At 28.7% G+C, this 26,097-nt stretch overlaps 1 protein-coding gene across 3 annotated transcripts in view; it reads left to right on the forward strand.

The window, feature by feature from the left end:
• The first annotated feature begins 2,727 nt into the window (after positions 1-2,727).
• Positions 2,728-26,097, forward strand: part of LOC129963330 (uncharacterized) — a 40,327-nt gene continuing 16,957 nt past the window's right edge. Inside the window, exons 1-6 of one of the 3 annotated variants that reach the window (XM_056077640.1) lie at positions 2,728-2,747; positions 16,902-18,627; positions 20,297-20,480; positions 22,724-22,984; positions 24,155-24,319; positions 25,907-26,053. In XM_056077640.1, coding sequence (XP_055933615.1) covers positions 16,912-18,627; positions 20,297-20,480; positions 22,724-22,984; positions 24,155-24,319; positions 25,907-26,053 — 2,473 coding nt within the window. In that variant the 5' untranslated portion in view covers positions 2,728-2,747; positions 16,902-16,911. Of the gene's footprint in view, positions 2,748-5,879; positions 6,041-16,901; positions 18,628-20,296; positions 20,481-22,723; positions 22,985-24,154; positions 24,320-25,906; positions 26,054-26,097 lie in introns of those variants that run through there. The other 2 variants (XM_056077639.1, XM_056077638.1) reach the window with 2 other exon arrangements.

The raw sequence follows: 26,097 nt of genomic DNA on the forward strand, positions 1-26,097 counted from the left end.
TAAAAAAAAAATGCCAATTTTTAAAAATTGATTAAATACAGAAAAAATGTATGCAGCAAAAAAATTTGGTATCAGTGTAAAGATTAATTTTTTGAATTTTAAGATGGCATAAAAATTATTTTGTCACTGAATCTTTTTTGGAAATTACCGCGGGAAAATATAAAAATTTTATTTAATTTTTGCTTAAAATAATAAAAAAAAAATTAAAAAATAGTTCTGAGGTACATATTCTCACACTTTGAAGTATATAGGTGCTATATACTTTGAAGTATATACAGGTGAACTTCTGTTGCTCTATGTCAAACGGTCTGGTCTGTAGTGCGCCAATACGCATACACGCACACATTTATCTTTGTTATAATTACAGATAAAAAAAAAAGTCATTGTGAATATGTATATCTTTCAAATCAACTTCAAAACAACTGGGCCAAAATTCCACCAAATTATGTACATTTATTATTTAAAACAAGATAAAGAGTACTGTCAACTTTTTAAAGTTGGCAGTACTCTTTTTTAATTAAAGATTCAATTAATTAGAAATGAATTAAAATTTCGCCGATTTTTTAAAAATTTGTATTAATTTTAAAGAAATTCAATTCAGAGGATTTTGAAATAAGGAAATCCTTTGTTAGGCAACAGTAAGATTTTGAATTACTCTACTACTATTATATTTGTAAATTCCTCTTCTATTTTCACATGCACATTTTTTGACACAATTTTTATTACTTTTAAAGTAATGATGACTAAAATGAAGTATCAGTCATTAGCTCAAATTCAAATAATGGGTAAGAAAATAATGCTTTCACAAACAAATGCAATATTTTTTTATTGTTTAAGAATGCATATTTAAACTATTGCCAGAACACATCAGCAGAATTCTAAAAGAAAATTATTAGACGATTAATTTTTTTTTCAAGAACAGCTATTGATTTGTTTTATTTTGTTTGTTATTAATGGAAAATGAGCTATTTAATTAATTTCTCAAAAGGGTTTTTAAACCCTTTCTTTATTTCAAGTTGTGAACAAAATTCGCTGTACTAATACGATAAATATTTATAACTTTTGAAGAAAATTAGCTATCAGTGATTTTTAAAATTCGTCTGATTAATATAAAAAACATTTCAGACGATAAAATTATTTTGCGTTTTATAATATTTTGTACAAAAGTAGTTTTGAAGTTAAAGATATGATACTTGAAAATATTTTTAATCCGAAGCAATATCTGATTTCTGGTTATAAGTATTTCGCTTTTTTTTTGCATAAATGCTTTTTGCATTTGAAAAAAGATAATAGTTCATTGGATAGTACGCATATATTATAAACCTGAACTGAATCTCATTGAAAAGTAAAAACAATGAGCAAATGAGCAATGATAAAAGTTTGAATGGAGATTTTTGAGAAAGTTCATGAAACAATGAAATTTGTTTGAGTTTCATCAAAACAGTAACTAGAGAATTCTAAAAGCAAACTAATTTTTGCCAGATTATAGAAGCAACTACTCGTATGCTTCTTTAATATGGCGTTTTTAGAAATTAATTTCAATGAAGTGAGAATTGGTATATCTTTAGATCCTCACAACTTTTGGCGTTTTAGAGTTGTAGCTATAACGTACATTTGGGCAGTCGGATAAATTCTTCGTCGACGTATTTCGTCCAAAGAAATATATGTTTTGGTGATGAGGTCACATACTGGAATTTATTTTTCTATCTAGGTCCTTCTTGAATCTGGTGGCCTTAGGCAGCTAACTAACTGCCTTGTCGGAAATCCGCCATTATTGAGAACATAAAAAGGCCTTTAAAATGTTACACAAAGTTTTCAAAACGCCTTAAATGAACATAGAACATACAATATGACTGGTGCTTTCTCTTTTTTCACCCTTTCTTTTCTTTTTGCTTCCGTTTTTCATCCTTCCGTAGTCCACAATTTTATCAATTTAGAATTGCTACGTGAAAAATAGAATAAATTTTCTTATGACAATGATTTTTCTCTTTTGTATTTTAACAGTTAAGAAATATACAGTAAAGCAGTTTTTAACTCGACATATTTTCGCAAAATATAGACAAATCATAAAATTTTCATGACTAGTGTATACTTCACAACATTGTGCAATATTTATTTTCTTGTCTTGTGACCTCAAATAACATCACCCCATTATAAGAAGAATAAACTTGGATTATTTGTTCTGAATTGAATTTGTTCTGAAACAAAGTAAGAATATGAACATTTTCAAAATGACAGTTTGACGCGTTGAGTGTAACGGAACTGAGTTAACTGCTTGCCATTAAAATTTTTAAGGATTGGCGCGGGACATTGAATTAAAAATGTATTTGAACTAGATTAAATTATGGCAGAATAAAGAATGTATTGAAAAATATATATTTATTCTTACTTCATTTCCTACCAATCGTATTTTTTTTATTTTCAAATAAATTCATTTTTTCTAAGTTTGTTTTTATTGTCTTTTCTTTTTAAAATACTCAAGTTCCATCCAAAATATAAAATTTACATTCTGTGTTTGGAACATATTATTGACTTTCACTGTAACTTTATTCGCTAGAAGAAAATTCTTTTTTTGTAGTAGTTCGATTTTTTTTTCTCTTTTCTTTATGAGATAAAATGCTAGAACTTATTGTTATGCAATTAGTTTAAATCATTATCGTTTTCACTATGAATAATTGCCGAGTTTCATTTGACGGAACTTTTATGTACAGGATGTATTGAAAATCAATCTGTGAAAAAGTACTTTGGTAAGTTCATTTGATTTTTCTATTTTTATTAATTGAAATGTTATGTTACAAAATATTCGTTCATGTGTCATTATAATGGAGAATAAATACTAATTTCTTCATTCTTTATAATTTATATTTGGAGGAAAGTTGACATTTAGTAACGCATGGAATTCCAAGGACAAAATAAGTCTAAGTAATGAATGTATATATATATATATACAGTGGCTCAAAAAATTGAGAATACACCTTGCGTTTAATTGATAAATGCGACTTTCAATATAAATAACACATTAACGGGAAGTGCAAACTTGTTTTTATTTTTACACATAACAAATTGTTTAATTTAGAGTAAAAATAAAGAAAAATCAACGAAAAATTTCTAAATTGAAAATTTTCAGAAGCATTTTAAATAAACATACGCAGAATTTTGCCTCAAAAAATTGAGAATACACCAATGAAATTTTTGCAATATCACGCACAGAAACAAAGTGTCACTATTAAATTGCATGTCTTTTGGCTCTTATAATGGTCTCTAAACGTCATGGTACCCATTTTTGGTGGTATCTGAAGATATTTTACCCCATTCTTCTTGCACCACTTGTTGTAAGTGGGTTTTGTTTCTAATTTTGTATTTTTGAACCACTTTTTCGAGTATCCCCCTCGAATATTCAATGGCATTGATGTCGGGGTACTGTGGTGGTGTGTGTATCTGTTGTTTACAACGAAAAAGACATCATATTTTGACGTTACGTGTATTCTGTTTGAGGTCGTTGTCCTGCTGGAAAATGAAATTTCCATCTAAACCCAAATTTTTAACACTTTCCTTTAGATTGCTGCTGCCATATGGTTCATCCAACTTTTTGCAGAAACTTTTCAAATCATAGGCAGAAGTGTAAGTGCTGAAACTGTGCTAAATGCCATTAAACAAGCTGGATATAAAAGTAGCATTGTTAGAGAGAAACCGTTCACCAACTTGCAAATTCAGAAAAAGCATTTGAAGTTTGCAAAAACTCATCAATTGAAGACCAATAACCTTTGGAAGAAATCTATATTTAGTAATGAAAGAAACCTCAACATTTTTGGCAGTGACAACCATCTTACTGTATGGAGAAAGCCTAATACTGCTTTGTATCCAAAAAATTTACGTCCTACAGTTAAACATGATGGTGACTCCGTGATGATTTGAGGTTACATGGCTTCATTCGGGGTAGGAAATTTAATTTTTATAGATGGCATTATAAATGATACGGTTTACTTGTATATACTTCGCAGCAATCTAAAGGAAAGTGCTAAAAATTTGGGTTTAAATGGAAATTTCATTTTCCAGTAAGACAACGACCCCAAACAGAATACACGTAACTTCAAAATATGGTGTCTTTTTCATTGTAAATACCAGTTACACACACCACCACAGTACCCCGACATCAATGCCATTGAATATTCGTGGGCCATACCCAAAAAAAGGGGTTCAAAGACACAAAATTAGAAACAAAACAACATTTAAAACAAGTGGTGCAAGAAGAATGGGGTAAAATATCTTCAGATACTACAAAAAATTGGTCTAATCGGCACCATGACGTTTAGAGGTCATTATAAGAGCCAAAAGACATGCAATTTAATAGTGACACTTTGTTTCTATGCGTGATATTGCAAAAATTTCATTGGTGTATTCTCAATTTTTTGAGGCAAAATTCTGCGTATGTTTATTTAAAATGCTTCTGAAAATTTTCAATTTAGACATTTTTCGTTGATTTTTCTTTATTTTTACTCTAAATTAAACCATTTGTTATGTGTAAAAATAAAATCATGTTTGCACTTCCCGGTAATGTGTTATTTATATTGAAAGTCGGATTTATGAAGTAAAAGTAAGGTGTACTCTCAATTTTTTGAGCCACTGTATATATATATATATATATATATATATATATATATATATATACACACCATAAATCAGAAAATATGATCATTCGTCATATTTTCAGTTATTAGTCAATTATTGGCTTGCCTTTTGGGACGTTTGTAGAACTTATTACATGACTAAAATTAATACCTTTGTGAAAATGCATTGTCTTTGTTGATTAGGCAATAAATAATAAAATATAGAATTAAAAATGTGTAAATATGAATAATTCTGCTTTAAATTCACAGAATTTATTAGAATGGTTTCTTTTCTAATCAATAAAAGCTAAATTCTACTTTAGTGAATGTGGTTAATTCAAAGGAAATTTTCTATTGTTTTAAATGATGTCAATAAGGTAGTTCGTTTTATATTTTACTTGGCTTCTATGTTATTTCAGGTTATCTATAGCCTAATTTTTCAATATTAATAGTAAAAAGAGCAAGCTTTGTAAGTAAGTGAAATAGAATCTATTTTTATCTGACTGTTTAAAAAAGAATTCACCCTTAGTCAACTCGAAACAAGAACTTGCTATCGTCCGCTCTTTCAGTGCATGCGCTCTTATTCTGCTCATGCATAATCTTCCTGGAATCATAACTGGCTGAATGTAAACCTACATTAATCTTGAAATATTTTTTATCTTAATTAATTGCAATATGCTATCCACAATTATTCTATTTCGTATTTTATTCATAATATGTTGATTTTAAAGTCTACGTTTTTCATCAACTTTGAAATATAAGAGATTCTAAATACAATATTTGATTTTAATTTGAAGCTTTTACTTCCTTGATTAATACTAGTACGAATTTATCAAATAATTAAGAGTAATTTGTTTGTTTGTTTAAATCTGAAAAAATATGCTCAAATTATATGTCATTCATATAATTAACAGTTACTGTTCTAAGTAAAATTTAATTGCGTAGAGTTAGAATTTTTTTATTTAGAATAGATTTTTTTTAATTTCTTCTGAGATGTCCATTAATGCCTAAGTTTCCCAATAAAATGATATTAAATATGTATGGCAACATTGTTCGACGAATGATAATTAAAATACACGATAAGAATTTTCTATTTGAATAACGACAGCTATTTTGATAAAAAGAAAATATCTTTGTTCTAAGTTCGCTGATTTCGCAGAAACCAATCTCACCAGCGGGCGTATCATCGAAAATCACATTTCCCCTTACTTTAATCTCGTTCTGATAAAGTGATGTAAGCGAACCAACAGTTTCAGTTCTCAATTTAGACACGTGATACAGCTGGTATAATCGCAGAATTTTTTCGTCGCTGGCATTCAACTGTCAGAAACAGGAAGCGTCTGTGACCGGTCGGCAATTATACGGAAGTATTGCTTGAGCACATGAGGAGAAATAAATGTGGTAAGATTTTTATGGAATGAATATTACATAAAGTAGGTTTTTTTTTATAGATCAAAATAAAGATTTTAATTGTAAGACACAATGAACTTTTTCCAAACTATTTTAATTGTTTAATCATTCTGAAAGTTCTTAAAATTTTATATTACACTACAAGATATAAAGTAGTCGATCACAATAAAAGCATCTTTTTATAGTTTAAGAATTTTTTAATAATTACTTAATTTTGATAAGATTTTACGATATTTTGGATATTAATAAATTTATCAATGTGTTACTGTTATTTATAAATGCATATGTTACCTTATATTTATTTGTTTCAATAGAAATTATAAACTTTTCTTCGCTACCAAGTTATTGAAATTTTATCTAGAAACTTTATTAAAAGATTACTCATAGTACAGGCAACGGTTTTAAGCTGTAATTTTTTTTTATCCAGAATTCTTCTATTGTAATTTTTTTAAATTTATGTATAGTAAATTTACAACCCATTTTTAAAATATCAATACAGTTCCATTTTTTACTTCTGGTGAAATGAGAACAACTGAATACGGTTGCGGATTTACGGTCCATCGTAAGCGATATATGTTTATCTTTTTATTTAAAAAAAAGGTAGTACATCTTAGTCTTAGCGAAATATTTAGTTTAATAATAAGAAACAGTTGATTTTTTTAACATTTTAATGGCCGAAATCTTTTAATATTTAAAGAATCTGTCAAATCGTCTTGAATCCTTTCGAAGAATTTTTTTTTATTTTTGTTCTTTCGCATGTTATCCTTTTTATAGTGTTGTTAAAATAAATGAATTATTTAAAGACCAGCCGCCATTTTTGTTCAGGTTGTTCTTTCAAGAGAGTAAGTAGGCATGCCAACCAATTCAAAAATGTATAACTTATTTAATTTTTAAATAGCTGAATGCACTGAATGCAGGAAATTATTGAGAAATAAATAGGATAATAGAAAAATGATTATTTTGCTGTAGGAGAAAAGCTTCATTTAAGATCGTAGCTCAAAATCATATCCATTAAAGTTATAGTTATATCAAATTTTTGGAATTGCTTTTTTATTTTGTTAAAAAAAGGAATGAAAGAAAGGAAGCACAATAACAAAAGTATCTTCTATTCCCGAATTTCAAGAGAATTGAAACAAGGATGATGTAGATTTAATTACCTTCTAAAGTATATACCTTCTAAAGTATAAGGTAATGTTACTAATTATATCACGGAATTATTTTTTTATAAACTTATAAAATTAAATATAAAATATCGTTGTAAGAAAGCAACATTGAAGTTATAGCTTAATTTTTAAAAAGTTATACAGAAACTCAAGTTATTAGAAGTAAACAAAGATCCAAATTTTTATAATAATTTTACAGTAATATTTTATTGTAAAACTAAACTTTTGTTTTAAAATTTGTACAAATGAAAAGCCCATATAATTGTCGCAATCTTCAGTTGTCAAGAAACTTCAAATGTACACTTATTTTATTTTTTATTTCATTGGAGAATTTGAGGACTCCCCCTTCTACAGATCAGTATGATGTAACTTAGAGTACATATTACTTAGTTTTTCGGTTTATTTCGGCTTGTCTCATCGTAGTTGTATTATTATTAGCATCAGCCACTGGTGTATGTAGGCATTTTGCTGAAAGGCAAAGATTATTCCTTTTCATCTAAGTTACTGTTTTCATATTCCTTCCAATCCTTAGACAAAAATCAACGGGAATGGTCTTCCCGAAACAGTCTCGTATATTCTCCGAATAATTATCCCCCACTTCTCCCTGTATAAAATCGTGGACTTTCGATAAGGCAACGGATACTTTGAATGATGTTCCCTGACGCAATGCAAATATAATAGTAACAATTTACATATCTTTTTGGCATGTATCTACTGTTTTTTACTGAATCTATATTTAGAAGATATGTTTTGAACGTCTTTTTAAAGACTAAATCACATCAAAATCTGGCATGGAACTACAATTGTAATCACAAGATAATATAACGAATTTCATTTATTTAAGTCAATTCCTTTTATGAATTATCTTATTTACATGCATGAGACATGTAACCGACAGATAGTTGACAGATGTGGTTCAAAATTTGAAACGAATTTTTATTTTGGATTCTAAATATGTCTATCAAATTTTATTACATAGATCTTTGCGTTTTGTAAATATTGAATCCATTTGTACTCAAACCGGACAGACAGACCTCCTCTTCCTTTTCTTCCCTGATTTTGTTCAACATTTAATAGAAATTTGCAAATTTGGTAAAAGATCGTACATGAAATTTCATTAGTCTACCTCAAAGCAATTTTGAGTTATCTTTGTTATAGACAAGCAAAAAAAAAAAAAAAAAAAAAAAAAAAAAAAAAAAAATTTATCTCAGACACGTTCGAAAAGAATGTCATAAAAAATATCCGGTTTGAATTTTTTGCTGATCTCAAATACCTTCTCAACACTTCGTTTACGGTGAAATAAAGTACATATTGAAGCAACCATAGATAATGTTTATATTGCTGTCAAATAATTTAATATTTAGGAAAAATAAATAATGTCAAATTACAAGTATTATAAAAATTATTCACAAATTTAGGCTTGTTACAAAGTTTATATTATTGAAAAACTTTGTTGCTTGTAGTGCGTACCAAAAATTTGTATTAGTCGACAAGAACTATAAATTTACCCTTGCATTTTAGACATATTTCAAGAAATTAGCTATCGTTTGCAAATACTGTTCATTCAATTAAATGCTAACAATAACATTTTATGGTAGAAACTAATTTATTGTATGATTTTTAATTTATATTGGCGAGAAAAAATCGTCTGCTTTTCTTAATTAATATTGAAATAAGATTTTATTGTTGCGCATTTAAATATTTTAATTACATTTATTAATTGGTATAAAAGAAAATTATTTATCATTAGATTTTTAAAAAATATTCTTCGGCACTATTGTATTAATTTAAGGTGACCATTCGTACTGATTTTACCAGTACAGTACTGGTTTTCAGGGCATTAGTCCTGGTTAGTCATTAAACAAAACCAGTACACGAAAAGTACTGGTTTTAGATTAGAAAACATTAAAACAAAAAAGTAATAAAATAAAAATAATAAAATTAGAACTGGCAACCCTGATAATTTCATGTGATATCGTCAGGTGTCGCATGAGCAGGACCACCACGACGTCATACAAGCCAGTGATGGTCTGATGTGCTAACTACTGTGATGTACCTACCTTATTATCATCATGGCAACAAAACGACGGAAATAAATTTAATTGAAGATGAGCTCTTTGATGAAATCTGTTTTATTCAGCGCTACACCACAGATGAGAAACTTGGGCATTGGAAACAAAATTGTGTTTCGGTATCAGATAGGTGGATTGAAATTTTTAAAGCCTTTAAAGAAAATGATGTGTCCAATAATATTGGCAAATTGGTGGAGTATTGCCTCTGTATGCCAGGAACTAATTCACCGACAGAACTGGTTTTTTCTTTATTAAACAACATCTGGACTAGCGAGAAAACCCAATTGAAAGTGGAAACTTTGAAATCCTTGTTGATTGTCAAAAATAATTTAAATGCAACCTGTATGGAATTCTATGAAAATATACAGGAAAACAAAAATTTGTTAAAAGCAGTTCATTCTTCAGAAAAGTATAAAAAAAACAAACTAAATTAAATAACTCCTTATGTTTTATTATGTTATTATATTAGGTATGGCTTATCATGTTATGTTATGTTTATTATGTTTTATTTTTATATTGTAAAATCATATTTTAGTTTTCACATTTCTTGTGTTTAAATAAACGCAACATTTTTTTGATATCTAAAAGTTTTTTATTTACTTAGGTATACAGGTTGGCCGTTGGGTGAATTTTTGATAAAAATTTATAAAATTTGGGCGTGGCTGGTCAAAATTCATGTTGTTCTGGTTTCAGGTTTAAAAAAAAATGGTCACCTTATATTAATTAATATCTGCATATAATAATACGTATAAATCTGAATAAAAAATTTGGGAAGGATTAAAGATTGAAAGTTTGTTGTAAAGATGAGCAGTTTATAAAATATGGCAAGGAAATTTTGCAATTTGATCGTTGCTATAGATTGTTAAACTTTTATTATATGGTAAGTTGAAACATTTACCATATTGGTTTTAATTCTTTTATTCCAGTTGATAGTGCCGCTTCAATGTTTATTTATATTTACATGGAGAATATAAAAAAAAATACAAGTTCCCACTCTGACCTTGGCCATGTAGCTAATTTCTGAATTGTTAATAGATTGTTATATGCTTTCAATTGGTAAAAATTCAAATTGATGTAATATTCTAAATAGCACAAAAATGTTTCAATTAATAAAGTATACTTCTAAAAAATTTAATTTATTTAAAAAATTTACTAAATTTAATTTTTTATGAAATACTTGGTACGATTAATTGTATTTAATAAGTATAAAAATAATAATAAAAAAAGAAGAAAATGAATGAAGTATGAATGAAATGAAAATGAGTATTTCGCATAAAGACTTTATCCAAAATCACCTTCAGGCAGGGATTCAAACTGAGTTTTTTTTTTTTTTTAAACAAGAGATTTGACAGTTTTCCAAAATATTGTGATCCGAAAAATTAAAAAAAAAAAAAATCGCGGTGTTTGAAAATGTAAGAAAAATACTCACAAGGCTAAAAGGCAAAAAATATTCATAAGGCAAAACTAAAAACTGGCTCACAAAAATAAGAAATTCAAACTTTACAAAATTTGGAAGAGCCAACATCCAACAAATTCAAACAATAAAAATAGAGAAATATTAAAATTTAGGAAATTTAAAATACCCAATAACAATAATAATTAACACCTGTGATTAAGAGAATTCATCACTGTATAATTATTGTAATCCTGAAAAAAGCATTTGTATTACGAGTATCACAACACAAAAAAGCAAAACAAAAGTAAATCAGAAACTAACATTTAAAAAAGAACCTAATAAGAGAAATCCAAACACTTCTAAAAAAGAGCCCAATAAAAAAATTTAAAAAAAAAACATCCTTATATTAGAGAAAGCATTTAAAAATTATTCTTGACGAAATGATCAATGGAAAAAAAAAAGGAAAAAGTCTATAGCAAAGAAGTAACTACCCATTTGCAACTAGACATAGCCTTTTAAATGGCCAAAAAATTAATATTTTTAAATCTTAAAATTCTCATTTGAATAGAAATTACTAAATTTAATAAAATTTTAAAAATTGTAAGAAAAGAATGTAATATAGAAGGCTTAGTCAAGGAGGAGTTTCTGTTTTTGATTTCAGGTTTACTATCTTGTTTCATTATTACTCAATAGATGGCGTTGAGTAATTTTTTTTTCTTGTTTCATTGTACAAGATTACATACTTTAGAACACGATTTTTTTGCAATTGACAAAATTTATCATTTTGATTAAGAATAATTTTAAAACTGTTTGATGAATTCTCGAATTTGTGGATGTTTTGGTATTTTAGAGTTTTTTTATTGTTTCTACAGGTTTTTTTTTACACTGTACACGTGCTTTTTTAGGGTTACTGTAAGTCTTTCCCTCTTCTGTCATTATTCTGAACTTTTTGGTGCATAATAATTGTTAAACTGTTTGATGAATTATTTTAATAATGTTTATCTGTTTTTTGTTATTGGATATTTTTAATTTCTTAAATTTTCGTATTTCACATAAGTTTGTATCTGACTCTTCCTAAATTTTCAGTTTTGTTATTCTGTAATTATTTTTTTTTCTGTCTTTGCATTATGTATATTTCGTGTTTTTTCCGAAACCAATTTTTTGGAATTTTTAGGTTACAATTTGTTAATTTTTGGATGACTGTTAGACTTCTGATGATAGAAAAAAAAATATTTCTGCTTTGTACAAGGGCCACGAAAGTGGCCTCTGTACATGGGACTTGTGTTTTGGGCCAAATTAATTGTTTCATTAATGTTTTTCATTCTTTTTTTATTCCTATGTTTTGCTATGTGTATACGCTATAATCTTCTGGCATTTTCTTCTAGAAATAAGTTATATGTTGTCCTTTTTTTTTTCTTTAGCTGTTTTAGCTTTTGTACACTAAATTGCAGTGTTTTTCCGGAAAAAAATTGTTTAATAATTTATGCTTTTTTTAATAGTTTTATTTCTTGTTTAACTTTTGGTTTTCTTGTTAATCTGTTTAATTTTGTTTTTTGTTAATTATTTTTGGTTTTCTTTCGTATTTAATAAAATTTTCTCAAGACATTAAAATTTAAAAAAAAAAACTCGAATTTGATATCCGAATCTGTTGATGTTTTTCAATCTTATTTGTCATCGGGGGTGGATACAAAGCGGCAGCCCTCCCCCAAACCAAATCCTGGACTGTAAATTGACAGTTCATCAATAAAGCTTTTTTTATTTTTTTAAAAATAAAAATAATTAAACTGGATATGCAAGGCAGTAGAAAGATGGATTATAAAAGTTAATCAGTTTATTTAATTTGTTTACCTAACCGATTTCGACAAAGAGACAGATTTTTTGGAAATGAATTTTCGTTCTAATTTGGTATGGAAATATCCAAATATGGTGTAAATACCTCATATTACATTTCATCCATATAGCTCTAAGTACTTTTGTGTTATGGTTTTCGCAGACAGATATTATTCCATTAATGAATAGGGTAGCCAGCCTACAGGGTAAACCGGGAGTCATCAGGGAATTCCGGAAGATCCGGAAAAATCAGGGAAATTTGTTTTATAAATCAATAATTTTTATCAAACATGATGATTTGCGCTATTTTTTCAGAAGTGGAATGAAATATCGTTGGCAATTAATGAAAATCAAACTTTAAATGATAGTCTAAAACAGACTATGGAAGAGAAAGTTTAATCACCATATCTAATTTATTGTATTTACGTATGAATATATAAGATTTTCGCCGAAAGTTTTTTTTTTTTTTTCAGAAAGACAATTTATTGACATAATTAGCGAAAATGGTTTTGCGTACTATGGGAAAAGACAGCCTAACTTAAGCCCAGTTCCTGTTTCTGTTATAATTATAAGCTTTAATGGGTCTATTTTATTAAAAAAAAAGTTATATATGTAGCTATTCCCCTCCCCCTTTTTTTCCCTTATGTGTATTAATATTCAAAATTGTTGTATAATATTAACCCTTTATTATAATTCCAAAACAATTTATTTTAATTAAATAAGTACTTTACAATAATTGGGTTTTTTTTTGTCTCTTATTTGAGATCTTTTTGTTGAATTATGAAGTATCGGAAATTATTGCTATTTCCGTAAAACATTTTTTTGTTTTATTTATTTTTAAACGTTATGAATACGGATTACTAAATTATTCATAGGGGTGACATGAAATGGACGCTATTGCTAATATTTTCTTTCCCCTTACATTCCCCATGTATGAAACAAAATGCTCTATAATTTTAAATTAAGATTAAACACGCGAAATGAATTTGTTTGATACATTATAGATATACATGCCTTTTGTAATTTTTTCGAAAATTTTTCATAAAAGAGGAAGACAGCATTTTTTTATACAGTTATATGTAAATGAAACTATTTGCCACCAAAATTTACAAAATTCATTCCTATTATTATTATTATTATTTGAAATTTATACTTCTAAAACATTTTTCTTTTTCTGCAAAAAAGAAAAAAAATTGATAAAAATCAATTTTCCACTTTTTTTTCTGCTTTACAGATTAAGTATTGAGCTTTACAGATTAAGTCTGTAAAATTTTGATTTCATTGAAGAATTTTTCTTAATTTGATGCAGAAATTTCATTTTGTAATTGTAAATGAATTTTTTTTTCTGTTAGTAAAATTATTGTTCAGTTCTCATTGGTGTGTTAGTAAACAGCGTGGATAAGGGAGATCCCTACCTGATAGAAACAAACCATTTCACTCCGCCAAGATGCATATATTTTTATACTGCATTTTTCGTGAGTAAATTTAACAAACAGTTCTGAGTAGGGATTGCAATACCGGACCAAAATTCCTATACCGGTATTCGGTATTTTTTAAATCTTAATACCGGGATACCGGTTTTAATACCGGTATTAGAAATTTTAGAAAAAGAAAGAAAACACAGGCATTTCTTTGTTTTTTTTCCAGTTTTGTTAGAGAGTGTAAATATCACAAAAAATAATTTGTAACTTATAAATTATAACAGTATATAATCACAAAAAAGTGATCTTAAAAAAATGTGATCTTAAAAAAACATAATGTATCAATTGTTCATTTAAATCACAAAAAAAGTGTAAATATCACTATTCAGTCTGTGGTATTATTACAAATTTTTGAAATGTAATCTTAAAAAAACATAATGTATCAATTGTACTGCCATTAAGCCTGAAAAGTAATTTTGTGTAAAAATTAACAGCTGTCGAAAACGCTCTTTCGTCATCTACGCTAGCTGGTGGTACTGTTAGCAATGCGCGATATATTTTTTTCAAGTATTTACCTCTAAATCCCTCATCTTCAAATAAATCGATTTCTCGTCTGATGGTTTTGGATATATCTGATTTTTGTATTGTACTTTGGTTCGTTGAATTTTTTTTTATTTATCGCTAATTCTAATTTTTGTTCAAGAGACAATTCCTTTTCACTATCGACAGTAGTGGCATCATAATCTTCGATAATTGAACCGAATTCTTCTGAAAGTGGATAGGTTTGTGGGTAAAAAATTTTAAGAAAATTTACTCTAAACTTAATCAGATTTGAACTGGTTATTTTCTTTTCTTCTTTTTCATTTTCATTTTTAAAATCATTAGAATTATGTAAATACCATAAGACATTTTCTCTTTCGGTATGCCTTTCTTCTGTGCGATTTTTCAATGTAATATATAATTCTTTAGATAGTGATGTGTGCAGTTCTTTCAGTGATTGCAACATGAAATTTATTGTTGCATTAGCTGTTATTAGAATCTCTCCGACATAATGCCTCAATAGTCAGTTTTATTGGAAGTAGAGCCGATATAGTTCTGGATATTAAGTCGAATTCACTATCTGAAAAAATAATTTACAGGTTTAAGTCGATTATTGCTTTTTGTGTTGGATTTCTCAGTTTCAAAAATCGTTCCATCATTAGGAGTAAACTGTTCCAACGTGTTTTAGAATCTAATATTAACATATATTCTGTTTTATTTTCAGTTAGTATATATTTTAGTAATATATCCTTTTTTATAAGGGAACGTTTAAATATCTTAACAATTTTTCGAACTTTATAAATTATAGGAAGGAATTTTTGATAGATTAATATTTCATCGTCATTAGCAATATCTTCTTCAACAATTACATTGTCATTATCTTCATTGTCAATATCATCTCACTTTTCCTCTCTTCAAAGTTGAAATCCGGAGTTTCTATATCCACAGTATTTGGATTCTTCTGTTCTTTATTTTTTTGGTATAATACATCTATTACCCCTAATTGATTCCATGTGCATAGCACAACTGCTGATTTGCACCAATCAACTTTCCAACTTTTTTCATAATTGTTGCTCCATCAGTCGTTATGGATACAATATTTTCTTTCAGGGATAATCCGTGTTTCGCTAATTTAGATTTAAGCAATTAATTAAGCCATTAATTAGCTAATTAATTTCGCCCATTAAGGAGACATAAAAACAAAAATGTATACTATTTTGCTATGTTCGCGATCCCTGAACATACAGTGGAGACCATTTTAAAAATTTCTAGTAAATACCAAAAAACCGGTATTTAAACTTGTGAATACCGGTATTACAAAATTGTACAAATGGCTCAAAATACCGGTATTCGGTGTCCCGGTATACCGGTATTGCAATCCCTAGTTCTGAGATATGACAGGTTGATTAAAAGTCAGTCTAGATAGGCATCTGTCTTCTAGTTTTAGTTAATATATTTGCAAAAAAGGGGAGGCTTTTACATAATAGAAGCTTATTTGAAGTTCAGTAAGTGAAAACGACGTTCTTTTTTTTATGTTTTTCTGAGAATTAAATTTTATTTTATATTGATTTTAGTTAAAAGAGTCGAGCAATTTTTCAAATAAAATTAAGAATATATTGTTCAATAATTAGAGATTATAAAATAAATTGACATCATTCTGAAGACGTTAGAGACATACAAAAAATGTCAGGGAAATTTCTCAGAAAGCCTGGAAACGTCAGAGAAAATTCGGGGAAATTCAAACAATAGAAATGCTGGTCACCCTAATGAACTCAAGGAGATATGAAACTTGGGAGATTCGTCAAAGTCTCGAGGTCGAATTTTTGAGACGATTACAATATTCTATGTTTGGTATCTGAGATCCTATCCTATTTTAATTTGATGAATCATCAGTTAGTGATCATTTGAACATCTGAGATCATATCCTATTTTAATTTGATTAATCATAAGTTTATCATTTGAACAATCTAAATTATTTATTACGTTATTGGCATGAGTATGGAAATATTCATAATTATTATTTATAATCTTGCTATATTGTTGCACGTGGTTTCATAAAGGAAAAAAATTGTTGCAAAATGGTGTTTAAAATAATTAGAAATTAAAGAGGAAAAAAACAGAGATCGAAATTGCAAATAATATCTTTGAAAAATTGTTTAAATTTTAAAATGATGTGAAAATAGTTTTTGAGATAATATACTCTTAGATTATTGAAAAAAACAAACAAAAAACAAAAAAAAACGTTATTTTGATTTATTTTTTTATTAAGTAACAATTTTAGAAGCCCTTTCTTGTTTTTCAAATCTTAGTCAGCATTTACTATCGAAAAGAGAACTACGTGCCAAATTTGGTTGTTCTTATTTCATGGTCTGTCATTTATACCATTTTTGACGATCACGCAATATTTATCTATCATGTAAATATTAAAAAAGAGTTGTAATATATTTTTATCTTATTTTCAGAGCCATCATCATGACGGAAATCAATTTTCGAATTGTGCATATTCCTTCAGAAAAATATCTTTCTGATGAGGAGGCCAAACGTAAGGTAGAACCTTATATGAACATTTTGAAGCAACGCATTGAGTCGTGTGGTGTTAAAGATGTCAGTATAAGTTTTTTAAATGTTAAAAAATCTGACGACGACGAAGATTACCCAGAAATAGAAGAAATAGTTTTCCAGGTCCAGGCTAAATTATCGTTGCCTAGTTATATCAAGCCAGGTTGTTATCGAGAATTCTGTAAGAGGTGGAAAGAACAATTCGGACCATCATCGCCTCCTATTTTAGTCTTGTACGAAAATGGCAGTTTCATTAATACTCGCCGTTCTGTTGATTTAGACAGAGAGTATGCTGGGCTTGCATTTGGTACAATGCCATATAATGGTGAATTTCATGAATATGCATCCATTCAGTACTCTAATTATATAAGCTTTTATCATGATACTCGAAACGTTGCTATAAAATGCTATGATTTAGAATTAAGGTTTTCTTACAACAATATTAGGAATATTTTTGTAAATATAGGGTCCTCTCCATGCGAAGTGTTTTTCGATTTGTGTAATCCTCCTTTAATTTTTCGCCCTGAAGCAAAGCGCAATAGATTTGTCGGATCTTATACCATAGACCACCGAACTGCTCTAGTGAAGAAATCAAGTATTGTGATGTCAAAACTTCAGAAAGTTGACGAAATTGATGCTGATACGTTTGGCAGATCGAATGTTTTAAGAATAACGTTTCGAAATGCATCTGAAGTTGAAGAAATAATTGGCCGTATTCATTTTCGATGCAGTGAAAAACCAATACATTATGTATATCTTTTATCAGTTTTGAAGATAAAACCAGTTAACTTGAATGTAAGTCTTCCTCATTTTGGTTGCACATACCTGTTGAATGCAATGTTGAGAAGGAATTTCATTTTGGAAGCTCAAGCTCCAAACTTCAATATATACCTCAATATTATACGAAGATTATGTGAAGAGAATGGAGACTGCTTGGAAAAGGCTTTAATTCTTGTTCTTGCTACTATGGATTCGGGAAAGTTAGTGAACTATTGGCATGCAATTGAAAGGCAATATCACTACTATCTAACTAATTTGGATGAGATAAACTTTGGTCATTATGTGGTACCCGAGAAATGTCGGATGATTCGCCGAGTCACTTTGACCCCAACAAAACAGATGTTGTGGTCTCCCGAAATCATGTTTAGTAACCGAGTTTTAAGAAATTTTGACTCGGAATACGCGTTACGTGTTTCTTTTAGAGATGATAACAATTCCAGATTGAGTTTTTTTGCTGCATTTGCTGATGAAAATGTTTTTGACTTCTCCATAAGACACCCTATGCTCCAAGGAATTCGCATTGGTGATCGGCATTATGAATTTTTGGCGTGGTCTAATTCTCAGATTCGTGACCACGGAATATGGATGTATGCCAAAGATTCTAATGGAAATACTGTTAGAGATATTAGAGCTTGGATGGGAGATTTCTCACATATTCATTCAGTTCCAAAATACATGGCTAGAATGGGACAATGTTTTTCACAAACTGAAGATGCTGTTTCTGTTCCGTTAGATCCGAGGTACGTTAAAACAGAGAAAGACATAGAAGGAGGTTATGATATAACTAATGGAAAACCATATTGTTTCTCCGATGGCGTGGGCAAAATTTCTTCTTCTCTTGCAAAGAAGGTAAGGTTTTAAGATTACTTGAAATAACTATTAAGGTTTCTGTATAAAATTAAGCCTTTAACTAAAATGGAATAAGTTCATCATGAAAAAATTTTAAGGCGTAATTTTAGCATTTTGGATATTATTATCTGTTTGTTAACCGATGTTATTAATTGTTATGCTGTTTCATGTTATAGAAGGATTATAATTAAAATTGCGTTTTGCAGAGCTATCTACAATTCTCAACTATTCGTCAGCAAAATTTCGGTTGCTCTTCAAAAAGAAATGGGAAAAAAATATTTAGCTGAACGAAACAATTTCTAATATTCCATCTAGGGGTTAACTGCCGAATCCATTAGCCTACTGCAGAGAATATTTAATCGAACACCCTACCAATTTGCTGACTTATTGTCTTCTGTCAAATGTAGATATCCCTTGCTACCTCATTCTTGACATATTCTCAAATAGATAGTGCTTAAGACCATTTCTGCCAAGAAAATGCCATTGAACAACTGGGCCGGTCTGAACAAAAATGGGCCCTGGTGCAAAGTTTTTAACAGGGAAATTTATATCATAAAATAATAATTTATGATATTTTGTTATTTACTACATTATGTAAATTAATATAGTAATAATTTAACTGATATGGAAATAAATAATTATTTTTATAAAGTAGGTATTTAGGCCATAAATATAAGCATTTAATAAAAGTAGATTACAAAAGTAATTGCTCATAAACTCGTAAAATATAACTTGGAATGTGGTTTATCAAAATGAGTTTTTCATATATGATTTTTGTTTCATTTTCTTTATATTTTATAGCAAATTCGTTGATTTTCATTTTCTTTATCCTTTATAGAAAATTCGTTGATAATACTGTCATAATACAGTTTTTATTTATCAAATCTATAGATTAACTATGCAAAAATAAATCCTTCTGGACTAATCGCTAAATCTCAAGACATTTTTAAAATTTTATTTTATGTTTATTTTATTTTTTAAGGTAGTTATGAAGGTTAATGTAATTTTCAGAACACTAATAAACTATAGATATAATTCAAATAAAAATAATTTTTAATTAAATGTTTTAACATTTGTATTAATTTTCTCCTGGAATGTAAAATTGTATGATAAATTTTGATTTCATTAAATAAAACGATGCAATCAACAAACAATTAATATTGAAAGTTGCTTTTTACAGTAATAAGGTTATTTTTTAATCAAATCCGATAAGGAGGCAAGTTCTCATTTTTAGTTTCAAAATAACTCATAATATTCTATAATTAATTAAAGAAAACTAAGTATTAATATTTTTCTTATTTCATTGGGTATATTACTGTATTTTTTTGTTCTGTATCTTCGTTGGATTAAGCAGTCTTTATGTTTATAGCTAATTTTTCGATTTTATTTGTAGATTCTTGTCATCATTCATTTTTGGACACGGGTATAACACTATAAATTATCGATTAAATAGAAAAGCACAGTTTGGTGGGAACGTCTGAAATTATTGAATTTTTCACTATTGTTATTTGTCACTCCCTCTTTTTAATTTTACAGTTATCATTTTGAGAAGCCGAAAGTTTTAGGAATAAGCTGAAATTATAATATTTTATTCAGAAATGTTGCCTGTTATATCAATATGTTAGTATGAATTATCTTCTGGCTTTAAAATTCTTATCCTTTTATGTAGGTGCATGATGCCCTCGGTCATGATAAATTATGTAGTGCGTTCCAGATACGCTATGGAGGATACAAAGGGATGCTTGTTATTGACCCAACATTGAAGGATATTGACATAGTGTTTCGTGAGAGCATGAAGAAGTTTGATTCCCCGAATAACACCAGACTAGAAATAGCTAAAACAAGTGCTCCTAGTATGGAAATCTTTATTGATTATGATAATTAATTAGCTAAAATTTCATTCAATGATTGTGATAAATGTCCGCGATTAATTAACAAAATGGAGTTTATTTGTGATATCTGTAATAATACAAAAAGAAAATTGAGCCATTAGATTAAAATTCTCTGACAAATAATAAAATAAATATTTTAAATTGATTAAATAATTCAAAAGACTGTCTAAATGTTTTGTTCAAGCTAATTTTTTATTATAAATGTTGGATTCGTTTGTTGTTCAGTTGTGCCAATGAAATCGATGTATTTTTATAAACGTAATTACATTTTAGCATTCGTGTGATTAGTTAAATATTATATTTTCATTAATTATTATACATTTTAATGCAGTTCATATTATTTCTAGAATTTTATAAAGAACTGCTAATCGCTATCAACGTTTGGCACCAGCTGTTTGACACAATTAGTTTATTAGTGCACTATTAATATGGCTGTATACACTGTTCATATTCGAGGGAAATCTCATAAACACTATTTTTTCTTATACTAATTTTTCTTAAATTAATTTTACCATTTTTTGATCAAAAATACAATAATTTTAAACTGCTTACATTCCTTTTTAATAATAATGAAAAAAAGTCTTGATTCTGTAGTTGTGTCGTGGTATACATTCCATAATTACAGCATTTTCGGGATTAAATTCTCCCCATGTCATGCAGAGCATTGTGTAAATCATTATGATATGAAATTCGGACGATAGGTATTCCAGATCATGTGCTCGCAATTTATGAATTTAAAACATAGTTTAAAATTTCCTCAGTTAATGACGTTATAACACATGAAACGCGATTTGCACAAATGAAGCATCTAGGCTGTGCACGAATCCAGTTAAAGTGGAAGATGGGAAATAGTTCGCTGATGTTCAATACCATTCTTTAATAAACAAAACTCTATTAACGAAACTTCTTTACAAGAATAGTGAGAACTCCATTGCTGCGATTAGAGCTTCCCACCCTCAAAAGAATATCTATCGAACAGTTATGACAACGTGTTCTGTACGTGACATGATCAAAAAATTCGAATGAATGGTGCAGCTTGGAATTTTATTCGATAGAAAACGAATTTTGTGGATTCAGCATGCGTAATAGACGTTGTTACGGAGGTCTTTGAAACAGCTACCCAATTCACATATGTTATTGTTAATGTAACAATAGTTTCTCTTGCTAATGATATGTATAATTTCACTCTTTGCTAATTGACCCAGTTTATTTTTCTGAAGTTCGGGAAATATTTGCACTGCACAAATGACAATCGATTACTCTTCTTGGCTGTGGAACATTCTGTTGTACTGTCAGATGAAGTCTATTGATACCAAAATGGGTAATTAATACACACGACTGCCGTATTTGAAAACAAACACTGCAACTACGCAATCCTTTCAAGCGTTCTTGCATCGGACGAAAGTTTCGATATTGTTTGGATTCACTGCAATTTTCGTCACTATGCTTTTTTTTTTTTTTTAACAAGTGACCTAAACAGGAATTAAAATCTGTTTAGTCGAAAATATTTCAGAATATGTAAAAAATATTTTGTGACACCAGAGCTACAATAACATAACCGCTTTTAAAATGCATTTTTTAAGCATAAATGCCTCTCCCAATATTCAGAGTATTATTAAACAAGTGTTACGGCAAACTTTAAACAATTAATGGGTGATTAGTCATAGTTTTTCAGCACCTTAAACCCTCGCTTGTCTGACCTTATACCATGTGGCCTTCTGTTATGGGGATTCAGAAAGATCGGGCCTACTGAAAATAATCTGCAACATTATCACATCTGAAAGACATTGTTTGCATGTTTATGGAATTAGTGGGAATTTTTTATGGAACATACTGTTTTGAGAATGTAAAGGATTGTAGAGGAACCACAGGCGACTTCTTACATTTTTTCCCCACTTTATCTCGATTACTTGATCAGGCATATCTGTTGTCTAAATTTCATGCCATTGTAATATGCACGGCACTCTGAATTGGAGATTATTTTTGACTACCATGCATTTTGAATATAGATTGTATCTAATTTTTATGTAAACGGAAACTTACCTTTCTAATTTTGTGGAAGAATTGATTTTAAAGGTCGTCGGGTTTATTTTCTGTATTATAATATTTATAATATTGTTGAAATTTGCTGATATATTTATAAATACCTGCTTTTTTTTCAATAATTATACGAAAACTAATTAGAAATTTTTTTAACTTTTCAGTTGGTTTGCAGCTGAACAGACCATTCATATCTATCCTGAATGATCTGGGAGTGCGACATCGAACATTTTCAAAGTTGCAAGAAGAAATGCTACGTACTTTAACTGATATGCTCTTTGATGAGAAAAAAGCTGCTAGTTTCTTAGAATCTAAAACACCTAATCAATTATTTACTTACAAGGATCTCTCTGCATCTGGAATTTATTTAACTACTGAGCCCTTCTTCCGCTCGTTGTTGCTTGCACTCCATCGACACCATGTTGGTAAGTATACATTATATTTTTAATAATTCTTATATTCATTCAACATAAGACAGCCATGAAATTATACTGAAGTATGTTGCCAAAATTGGATTTAAATCCTTGAAACGGCAAATATCGCTATTCTATATTTGGTCTAGTTTAAAATCTAGTGACCATTTGATAAATTAACGATGGACCAGCGTTGTCTTTTTCTAAATTTTTATTGACATCACACAAGACAACACAAAAAATATTAATATAGATGACAGTAAGTTTTGTTATTGTGTGTTTCGATTCATACTTTGCACTATGATTACCACGTCAGTTATTGCCGAAATCCATACGGCGTCTGCCGAGGCATCTTTTCTTTACACTCGTGATCACATGACCGGTTGGGAGCGCGCATGCGCCAACAATAATCAGAAAATTATGCCGCATTTTTTAGTAATTTGATCGATCTAATGGTAAGCTTTAAGATCCGAAAAGTTTCTAATACCGGATGCCTTATCTTCGTTTAAATTTAAATAATAATTATAATTGATGAGGGATGAATAGTAGAGTCATGAAGATATTGAAAAGGGATGCGTATAAATTTAGATATTAATTATAAATGATGGGGCATGGATAATGGAGTCATGAAGATATTGAAAAGGGAGGCGCATAAATTCAGATAATAATTATAAATGATGGGAGGTGGATAATAGAATCATGAAGAATTTGAAAAGGGAGGCGCATAAATTCAGATAATAATTATAAATGATGGGAGATGGATAGTAAAATCATGAAGATATTTAAAAGTGTGGCGAGTAACGTTCTAAAAGCCTTGAAACCGAAAATAAGAAAGTTTGTATATGAAAAATAAAAGGGTTTCGAAAATATTTAATTTAATCCTGAATTGATTAAAAGTATCAAATGTCAACAAAAAAAAATCTCTGTGAAGGCGATTTTTTAAAAACTTTTTAACCCTATATGGATTTTCTATTAATAATCACTGGATTACCCATTGCAATTCTATTTGAGAAATAAATAAAAGTGTTCTATATTTATTATAGCTTTTTTTTATTCGGAATTGCGCAGCTGTTTTATCTATATAGAAATCAGTTATTCTGATGAAAAACTGAAAATTATCGAGCTGACAACTATACAATGTTGATGCAGATTAATGGTTTAGACTTTTGTCATTTCTTTCAGAAAAAATCAAATCAAAAGCCAACATTGCTATTGATCCCAGTCAAGGAAGAAATATGCTAGGTGTTATAGATGAGACTGGGCTGTTGAATGAAAATGAAGTGTTCGTCCAGTATACCAAAGATATATATTGTGGTGAAACTACTAAAGATACCGTTATACTAAAAAGTAAGTTCCAAAAGGTCTATATTATAATTTAAATAATTGCCACGAGCTGGGATTTCTATCAAACATTTTAAATTCTGGAATAAAGGGAATGCTGTAAAATTACCATCATCACATTTCTTGTTTAATATCAATTTTTGTTTTTATGTGAAAGAAATAGCAATTTCTAATATCCTTGAATGTGGTTCTAGTAATTGATGACACTTAATAATGTGTGGGATTTGTTATGCATCTGCATGAATGCTGTAATATGTGCGAAAAAGAAACAGAATCTCGCGATTCCGTCTTTATTGAAAAAAAAGTGCATACTTAAGTATGAATACATCTATTGATGAAATAATTTGATCAATGAAATAAGAAATCTTTTTTTATGTTTCAAAATTAATTGCATAGGCTTAATATTAAATAAAGTCTTATCATCGAGAGCAGATGATCGCTTGTTCGATATTTCCTTAATATGGAAATCTGATATCCTTTACATCTGCTGTCATTAGTCTTAACATATTCGCGCTGTAAAATAGTGTAAAAGTTTAGCAAAATAATAAGGTTTATTTAATGTGCAGTCTTTATTACATATACCGTTTCAACATTATGAGACCTATCCTTAAATAGATTCTAGGCATTCTGTAATCTAAGAAATCGAAATGTAATTGTTCCCTGGAAATAATTATCATTCTTTGCTTTAAGTTGAAGCTTATGGAAGCAAAAGTTTTAATTCCTTTCGCCATTTGAGACCATGAAAATAAAATAAATGTATCATCAAAATTTTGTTGTATAATCAATTTAACGCCACTAGTTGAGTTTCTGACACTTTTTGTCCGTGAACAGCAGAATACTCTTGAGCTATGTGAATCTATTCCACAATTTGAAGAACAATCTAATGTTGAAGTTCTCGAATTTGTTTTGAAATGAACCCTAGGTATACTTCTATTTTTTAATTGAGAAGAAAAATTGCAGACGTTTGTTTTGACATATTCAATACATTCCCTTGTTTTTGTTGTGTAAGAAGTTTGTAATGGCATTTTGTATTTGTTTATAACAAATCTACATAATATGGACGGAAATCAATGTCAATAAAAAGCAAGAATTTCAATTTAGCATTTAAAATCACATTTGTTCAAATTCACTGTAATAAATATCGAAAGAAATCTCAAAATATGTTGAAGAAATCATCCATTGAAAAGATTACTACATATATTTATTAATTCCAAACTTTCTTTTACTTCTACTTTTTAATTAATTATTAAATTTTATTTTGTGCTGTGTTAATAAAACATATTGTAGTTTTTACTTCAAATATTAAAATTGCACGTCCTGAATAATTGTTCTGTTCACAGTAAAAGGACAGAAAATTCTGACCTTTTTACCGCCTTCTGTGTGTTTCTGTCTTGACTTTGAAATAATGAGTTATTTCTTTTTATATAGTTGAGAGTTAATAGAAAGAAATTGAAACTTATAATTTATTCATCGGTGTTTTAAGCATTTTAAGTGTTAAACTCTGCTATTAAAAAACAATACCTTTTGCCAATTTAATTTACTTTTTTTCCTTTCTTTTACATGCTGCTGATTATTAAATACATTTTATTTCAGGAGTAGTCCTTGTTACTAAGAATCCTTGTCTTTTACCTGGAGATGTAAGGAAATTCAGAGCTGTTGACATTCCTGAATTACACCACATAGTTGATTGCATCGTATTTCCTCAGAAAGGTTCAAGACCTCACCCGAACGAGATGGGAGGTAAATTTTGTTTTATAATATGCAAATTCACATTTTCTATTTTC

Source organism: Argiope bruennichi, chromosome 3, assembly GCF_947563725.1.
Source record: "Argiope bruennichi chromosome 3, qqArgBrue1.1, whole genome shotgun sequence".
In the NCBI taxonomy this organism is placed as follows: domain Eukaryota; kingdom Metazoa; phylum Arthropoda; class Arachnida; order Araneae; family Araneidae; genus Argiope; species Argiope bruennichi.